At 42.1% G+C, this 8,689-nt stretch overlaps 1 protein-coding gene across 1 annotated transcript in view; it reads right to left on the bottom strand.

Moving 5' to 3' along the window:
• Positions 1 to 3,121: 3,121 nt before the first annotated feature.
• The window catches only part of Txlnb (taxilin beta), a 42,325-nt gene continuing 36,757 nt past the window's right edge, over positions 3,122 to 8,689 (bottom strand). The window contains exons 9-10 of the mRNA XM_052751101.1: positions 7,783 to 7,878; positions 3,122 to 6,604 (exon numbers count right to left, since the gene is read on the bottom strand). Of these exons, the coding sequence (XP_052607061.1) occupies positions 5,834 to 6,604; positions 7,783 to 7,878 (867 nt within the window). The 3' untranslated portion in view covers positions 3,122 to 5,833. The remainder of the gene's footprint in view (positions 6,605 to 7,782; positions 7,879 to 8,689) is intronic.

Here is an 8,689-nt window from a genome sequence, read left to right as displayed (position 1 = left end):
AGATTATTAATTCCTTGAATGGCAGGCAGTAGGCATTGCTTCAAATTACTCCCTGATTGAATTAGAAGATCGTTGTATTGGTCCCCTAATAATGTCAGAGGAGCAGCCAGATGGTCCAGCTGTGACAGCACAGCCAGTCAATACTGGATATTTTTAGGAGATGAATTGTATCACGGGGAAAAAAAACTCCCCACAGAAAGACTGAGTCATGGGCATGACAGATTGGCTGGTACTATTTGCAGTAAACTCTGGCTTACTACTTTCTGACTCATGATTAAAACACAGATTAACACCATTTCTCTTTGGCTTTTGGTTTAGGGAAACATTCTTAATATTCAGGGTTGCAGTTATAGCTGCAGGAAGTGAGGCAGAGATTGAGGAGGCTGTAATTCAGCCCATAACATTGTCACCATGGTAAGAGACAGTGACCAAGGGGGAGCTTCTCTCTCCCCAAGGAAGACAGGGATGAAGACAGCTTGGTCTCCAGCAGTGCACTCCTCCTGACTCCAGCTGTAGGCCTCCGTGAGGAATGGCAGAGAGGCTTTCTCAAGACACACTCCTTGCCTTCCTGGGATGAGAGCCGTGAGTCAGCGGTAGCTGTCACCTTGGACTGGTGGCATGTGCAATTATTTAATGAACAGCTGCCAGTGTGCTTGCCAACTCACCCACCTGCTTGCTTGCTCATTCAGAAGGCAGATCGTCAGCCAACAAAACAAGACAACGAAAGCAGCCAAAGCAAACAAAACCAGTAAACTTTGTGAAACTGTAAGCCAAGGAGGGTTTATGGAGCAAAGTGCAGCAAGATGTGACCTTTGGAAAAACCTGTTAACCGCATGACTAAAATCACATCTTCAGAGTGAGCTTTCAGTCCCTACTCCCCAACACACATACATGTATACACACACACACACACACACACACACACACACACACACACACTGTAAATAAAAATATAACTACACATGCTTACATAAGTTCATGTTAATTTATGATGCATATGTAGGGCCATATCTGGTCATAAACATTCACAAATAACTACATGTATGCAATATACTTGCATAAAACTACACATATACACCAGAACATATTATATATATACACTAATATATAGCCTTACATATACATACAAATAGCCATGTACTGTTAGAAACCTTCATTCTCAGGAGAACGTTCTCCACTTGGAGATTTGGGTATCCCATTTGGAATAAAAGTATTTTAAAATGTTCTCTTTGTTTGTATTTTCCATGGCTGAACACTGTAGGATGAGGAGCACTGGCTAGTCTTTCAAGTCCTCCCCTTTACATTGAGCTCACAAGGCCTGGGGTGGGAGTCCTCAGGCCTGAAGTCCTTCCTTTAATCTTGTTACTATCATTATAGGGGCTGGCACGAAAACTCACATGTAGGAGAACCTCTGTATATGTTGGAAAAATCCTTAATCCTTCTGTCGTCTGGTTTTTAAAATTAAAAGGTTGGGGATTTCTTGTCTCCTTTTCCTTTTCTGGTCTGTAATAGAAGTGCCAAGGCCATGCATCCATCTCTTAGAATGAAACCCTCCTTAAAGAGTAGGAAACTTGACTTACTTTCAGGGTCTTGAAGATTTCATCAGAAATACCCAAATCCTCCAAGATCATCCAGGGCAAGTATAATAGCCAACTGTTGCTGTGTCCAAACCTGAGGTGTGAGCTTAAGGGGGTGAAGAACTTATTTTTTATGTTGTAGAGGTGTCCATCCATCCCAGCAGGGCCAGGATGATGGAAGAACTCCTATCACGGTGGCCAGGAAGCAGACAGACAGAGAATGCCTTCGCTGCCTTGCTTTTTCTTCTTTTATTTTTATTTATTTTCCCCTTTTATTTCGTCCAGGCCCCTCACCTATGAGATAGTGCTACTCATGTTTAGAGCTGCTCTTCCAGCTTTAGTTAATCCTCCCTGAAAACGCTCTCCCGGTCTCAGCCTGTGGTGTGCCTCACTAACCCATTCAACAGTCAAGATTAAGCCATCACAAATCCTCCTCTTTGGAAGTAAGCTTGATACGGCGGTACTCCCTTAAACCATAGCACCAAGGTTCTCATTTTATGGATACATGAACTGATGCCCAGAAATAGTAGACATTTCTCCAAAGTAGCCCAGCTAGCTGGCAGCAGATGGGGACTTAGGAATTCAATAGTGATTCTTGGAGTAGTGTCCTCTCTTAGACCTGGGCAATGCTGTGCTAGGGTAACTCGGTGATTAAAATGCTATGTGAACTGAACACACCTGGATTCTCAGTTTCTGATTGATATATTAGAACTGTTGGTAGTATTCACAATGGTTGCTGCCTTGCCATGCTTAACAGACATGGTATAGAGAATGCTGGTGGCTATCACTTCGGTAGAGCCACAAAACCACTACTTGTTCCACAAATTTGGGAGGGTATAGAGGTTGTTGTTGTTGTTTTTAGAACTGTGGCTCTACTTAGTCAATGCTGTAATTTTTGGAATTATCATTCTTGTCACTTTGTGAAGAGGAGTTGGACATTTTTTGTTGTTACACTGCATGTGTATGTATGTTTCTAGAATTGGCCTTTTAATTTTTATTTTTTGAGCTATGTCAAGTTTTATTTTTGTTTGATATTTTGAGACAAAGTCTCTCTATGTGATCTTAGCTGTCCTAGAACTTGCTCTGTAGACCAGGCTGGCCTTGAACTCACAGAGATCCTCCTGTCTCTGCCTCCAGAGTGCTGGGATTTAAGGCGTGTGTCACCACACTCAGTTCAACTGTGTCAAGTTTAAATATTTCAGCTATCCAGTGTCCAGTAAGTAAACAGGAAGGGTGTGGAATGGGAACCTGTGTGTGTGTGCTGCAGTGTTTAAATGCAATGCATGATAGTCCTTTGTCAAACCATGCATGTGGAGGTCCTGTTTGTAGCTTCTTTCACAGAGCTTCTGACTAGAGCCTCATTGCTGTGATCTCTTCCTCTATTCCTTAGCCCTTCTTCCCTCTATGTTCTCAAAAGACTTACTACATATTCATTTTATTTAGAAAGCCCGAACTCAACCAACAATAGAATAATGCCATATTTTTACTTAACATTGTTGAATCATGGAAGGATAAAACAGAAAAAAAAAAAACTACTAGAAAACTTGGGCGAAAAAAGCCTTTTTAATTGGTACAAACATTATGTGATTCCATTTAGAAAACAATAATTCCAGTGTTTCTAGAAAGATTTGGCATCTCTAAAAATAGTTACATGAACTTGATAAAGAAGAGATAGATTTTTCTGCTTTCAGAGAGTATGAGTTGTTATGAGAAAGGCCAAGCTTGAACACAAAGAACTCTAATAAAACATTCTTTGACTATTAAAATAATTCTCCCAAAGCCAATATTAAAGCTTTACAGATTTCAGGGAAGTTATAGCCTCTGAAACCATGCCAGAGGTACACACATTTGTGAGTGATGTGTTGCTGTGAAATCCTTTTGGATGAATATAATAAACTTTGGATGTAAGAATGCATAATTTATTGGACGTCAGCACCTTCTGTCTGTCTGTCTTCCTAAGCTTTAGGATCGAGACCTAATTGTGATGATCTTACTCCATTCTTTGAAGTTCAACTCTTGTAAACAGAAGGGATTATTATGGTGAATATTTGGCTTTGAGTTAATTGAATGTTTAATTTCCAGTCGTGTTGAACTTGGCTGGAGATCCTTGTGATTATAATATGCAAAGCCTCTAAAAACACATGGATTCTCAAATAATGGCATCTTTTTCCCCCCTAATTTTTTTTTTCAAATGGTATTTTTGTTATTTCCCTTACTGTCTACTTCAAACACATTGTATACAGTTTTATAATTCTTTTAACATATGGCTACTGCCTACCAGCTCCTTGTGTGCCTTGGCACACAGCCACATGCACCACTGTAGAATGATTTCCTGGATGAGTAATCGGGCATCTGCCTTTATCCATTTTTTTCTACCTGAGTTCAACTTTTTGTTTTGTTTTCGAGACAGGGTTTTTCTGTGTAGCCCTGGCTGTATTGGAACTTGCTCTGTAAACCAGGCTGGCCTCGAACTCACAGAGATCCGCCTGCCTCTGCCTCCTGAGTGCTGGGATTATAGGTGTGCGCCGCCACTGCCCGGCAAACTCAACTTCTTAAAGTAGTGTTAGATTAGACATTCCTCCCTTGGAGCTCCTCCTGTCTCCCTCCTTCCCAACTCTTCTGTTTCGTTAGGATAGTCTTCTTTTAGCCTAGGCCGAGGAATTTATGCTGTCGGTGTTGTTAGAGGATCTTGTCAACAATGAGAGTGTAAAACTTGTCCGGACAACCCCCAGGGCTTGTACCTGTGACATCTATGGAGTGTCCTCACTAGTTGTGATTGCATTATGAGTAGGGTCCCCTCCCCTTTTTAAATTTTTGTACTTCTGCCTGTACAAAAATTCTTAGAGCAGAAAATGGATTGGCTTTGTAAGCTTCATCACTCTTGTTGAAAACTTGTGTGGATTTCTTCTGTTTGGGAAAAATCCGTTTTACTTAACGTTAATTGAGATGTGGGCCAGGCATGATTACTTGATACAGAGGAGGGAATTCAGAAGGCATAGATGCTTTGAGGTAAAGACAAGGTTAGATAGGCTCAGTGTGCCAGGCTCTGCTAACTCCCCATGGGAGACCTTGATGTGGGGGATGTGGGGATGCGGGGTGACTTGGGAGAGAGGGGTGGGGAGTGGGAGGAGGGAGGAGAGGGGAATCTGTGGGTGGTATGTGGAGTAAGTAGAAAATTTCATAATAAAGAAAAATGAAAAAAAAAGATCAAAAAAAAAAAAAAAGAGACAAGGTTAGAGATGGCAGGAAGTGGGTATTTTCTTGAGATCTCAGTAGCCAGAGGGACAGTGACCAGGGTCAGCCTCCTGTAGTCCGAGGACACTCAACCCCTCAAATCCTAGATTCTTTTCCCATTTCCAGCCATTTGCTCACAGGTAGCCAGGAGCAGGCTGCTTCATCCCAGGAAAGTGATGCTGGGAATTTGGGAGGAAGATGGCCAAGATGATGAGGAGGAGCATTAGAGGAAGGGAGCCACCTCCTTGTGACTTTTCCCCTTGTGGTCCTGTGTGTACGCATGCCATCTGCACAGGCATTCCAACACACCTGCTATGTCTATCGTTTGATCTGCTGGTTGAGTTTCTTTATCTTAAATTGGGTTACCTTTTTCGGCCAAAGTAGTGATGGCCTAAATATTTGTGTTCTGAATCTATTTCTGATTTATAGAGCATTAGTCTACTGTAGTATAGAGTGTAAGTAAGAGAACTTTTGATCAGCATATAAATATCTTGCAATAGAGAAAAATCTGTAAGGAGTGAAATACACTTGTAATGTATGATGACTTTATATACATGTATGAAAATACATGTGTATATGTACACACATGTATTATTTATCCACACATGTAGATATGTGTATTATATACGCACATAAGCACAGTGTATATTATGCTATTTAAATGGAATCTAAATAGTCATTATAGCTCTTATTATTTGTGAAAATAAATGTAACATCTCAGAATATTTATATATTGCAAATGGGAGTCCTTAAATAACAAATCTTACTGTTAATAAACTGGATTAAGGTACCAGCTTAGTGGAACTGAAATATATATTTGCTATTGATGTTTGGCTGCCAATGGGAAAATTATGCAATTGCAGAAAATTTCCACATTAGTTATAAATTGCGAACAGCAGCAAAGGCTCAACATTACAAATGTCTTGACCCTAACTCTCTTCCTAGTCCTTGAAGTTTCTTTCACAGACATTCTGCCGTGAGGAAGATTCAGCAGGGTGAACAGCCCAAAAAGTCGATGAGTCTTAGTCTACTCCATCCAGACTGGTGTCCGCCTCTATGGGGAGCCCCGTGGGAGGGCCTGGGATCTCTGTGACAGCTGGTGGGGGCTGCTCCCTGGGCTCACAACCAGGCACCACAGCAGGGACTCCCTCACTCTCTGGAGATGGTGGAGCAGCATATTTTGCCTCCGCTACAGCTAGGGAGCCCTGGGCTGGGGACAGTGGGGCCTGACCAGAGGCTTTTGCCTCTGGCTCCTGGAGCTTCAGGTCCAGGAGATTCCCAGGAGGGAGTCCCTGGCTTTGGAGCTCTGGCCCTGTAGGGATACAGCTGGCTGTAGAGGCAGGTGCAGCCTCACAGACCCCTCCAGCCCCAGCCTGAGAAGCTACCGGAGGCTCAGGATTCCCCGAAGCAGCAGAAGGGTTCAGAAGGGCTAGTTCGGGCTGCTGGGGGATGATGTCACTTCCACCCTGAGGACTAGTCACTGCGGGCTGTCTTTCCTCTGATTGGTCCAGGGTGGACTCCGGATGATGAAGGATGGTGAAAGCCGTGGCCAGGTTTTTCACGGCGCTGTGAACACTGTTGGCTTCCTCTGCATCTATTTCTTTATCTTCAGAGACATTTGACTCTGGCTCTTCATCAGAGGTGTGCTGACCCTGCTCTTCCTTTTCGGACATTTTCGCTTCTCTGATTTTTTTGTAGAGTTCCTTTCTCTCTTCTTGTAAAGCACGACACAGGTTCTCCAACCTCTGGATTTTCATCACGAAACATTCATATTCCTTAGCTCTTAGGGCTTTCTGTGGCATAAACATACACAAATGGCATGAGCAGTGGATTCCCTAGAATGCTCTCCAGAGACAAAACCATTCGTCCCAGAATTTGTCTACTAGGTTTGAACAAACATTTATGAAGATCACTTGGTTTGGTTTTTGCACCGATTATTAGACTAATAGAATTGTAATCACCATTGCCTGTTCTTTGGAAAAGCAACATGGCGAGCCTTCTTTCTGCTTCAATGAAGAACCTGTCAAACCTTAACCTACATGAATCTTCTAAGAACTGAGGGGTGAAAGCAAGAGCTTGCATGAAATGAACAAGACAGACTGGGACTTCACCCTCAACACTGCTTTATGTGTTCTGGGGAACATGTCTTCTTGATAGATAAACTGCGTATGCTAATGCAGCAGCCATTTGACTCGTCTTGATGAGTCATGAACACATGTCTTGGGAATTGGTTGCGACTTGGGATGAATAGTTGAAGTGGTACTTATAACCACAGAAACTCACCACATACTAATTCATGATGTCGGCTGCTTAAACTGTTCAGTTTTTTCCCCCCTCTGGTAATAGTGGTGTGAGTGTGAGCAGGGATCTGCTCCTAATCAGCTTACTACTTACTCCCGCCCCAGCTACCCTGTCCCTATAAGACTCTTTTTACTTGTTAACATGAAGGGGTCTTCACTTGTAAGCCCTGTCACTCATGTCAGAGCTTATCTATCTTTGTCTTTAGAGTTGGAAAACCTGCAGGTCCTGGCATAACATCAGCAATCTAATAACCGCTGAAGGAGTTTTTTTAAAAAGATTTCTTCATGTCTGTCTATAAAATAATCTGTGTGTGGGCTACCTGGACTGGTGTCTTTTCTCGGTATGGTCAAACCAATGCATCCACTGTACTTGCTGGGTGCTGAACAGTATTTGAGGTCAAGTAAAACCTTCATCAAAACCATTACAGTCCAGCAGGCATGGTGCCACAACTTTCTACTCAATAATCCTGTGACTAAGATTTACAAAGGTCTTTGACTCTTCCTTAGATTTCTGAATGACCCTTGGTCTTATTTTCATTATATTTTAATGTGTCACATCTCCCTTGAAAGTCAGCCTATTTTCAAACAATCATTTGCACTAGTAGGTTATATTGATTATTTTGACAGGATTAGGGAAATGGAGAGAAAAGCTCAGAAAGGAATTTCCTTACCTCTTCAATCATGTCCAACAGAGCTTTGTTACAGTTCTCAAATCGGGCTTTCCATGTGGCTGTATCCTTCTCCAGCTTCTTCATTTTTTTGGTTGTCTACAGAAATTAGAGTGTTTTAGTGTTAATCCCGAGGAGTTAATGTATCAAGGAAGCAATTAGTTCCACGTGTGACACCAAGGCCAGTCCTTCTGCTACCAGCTGGCAAAGCAAACAAATGTTCGATGTCAACAATGCAGATTGCAGAAGAGGAGTGATTTATTTCCGAGTCCTCTAGATCAGTAATGAATAAACTGATTTGCACCAGAGCCAATTCAGGAGGAAGGAAACTACTTAGGAACACATTGTTGTTGCTGACTTTTCTTTCATTTAAAGTAAAAAATGTCCTTAGTGAGACCTGTGAATAAGCTTGCAATTTAGAGCAGTTGCTTTATTGAACAGAAGGCTGCCACACTGAGGAAGCTGGCGTTGCTTTTAGGCATTAAACTGTAGATAACATTCGTGTTTACACAAACACTGCTTTCCACCTTCTCTTTATTTACGCTTATAGGGTGAAGGTGAGCTCACAGAATGTGATTAGTACACATTCTTTTCATCTCTGAAACAGTCCCACGAGAGAGGCTCCATTTTCACCCCTGTTCTATAAATGGGGAAAGCGAGGCGCAAGGATATGCGTTAACATTTAGTGTGTTAACAAAAGAGCCAGGCTATAGATGCCTCACTGTCGACAACAAATGAAGTATCTTTTAGTCACTGAGTCTGAATGTGGGTGATAGAGAAGTGATCAAATCTTCCTTGAGTATAAGGTTACTGGTTATTATTTATTGTGGGCTCTCTGCTTCTGTAAATTGGAGGGTAAGGCTTGTGGTCAGGTATTATTCCCTTTCATGAGCCACACCTAGGTGCTGTC

The sequence above is a fragment of the Peromyscus californicus genome, unplaced genomic scaffold, assembly GCF_007827085.1.
Source record: "Peromyscus californicus insignis strain IS unplaced genomic scaffold, ASM782708v3 Scaffold_22__1_contigs__length_63687245, whole genome shotgun sequence".
Lineage (NCBI taxonomy): Eukaryota > Metazoa > Chordata > Mammalia > Rodentia > Cricetidae > Peromyscus > Peromyscus californicus.
The sequence above is the reverse complement of the archived record's forward strand: the minus strand, read 5'-3'. Positions and strand labels throughout refer to the sequence as shown.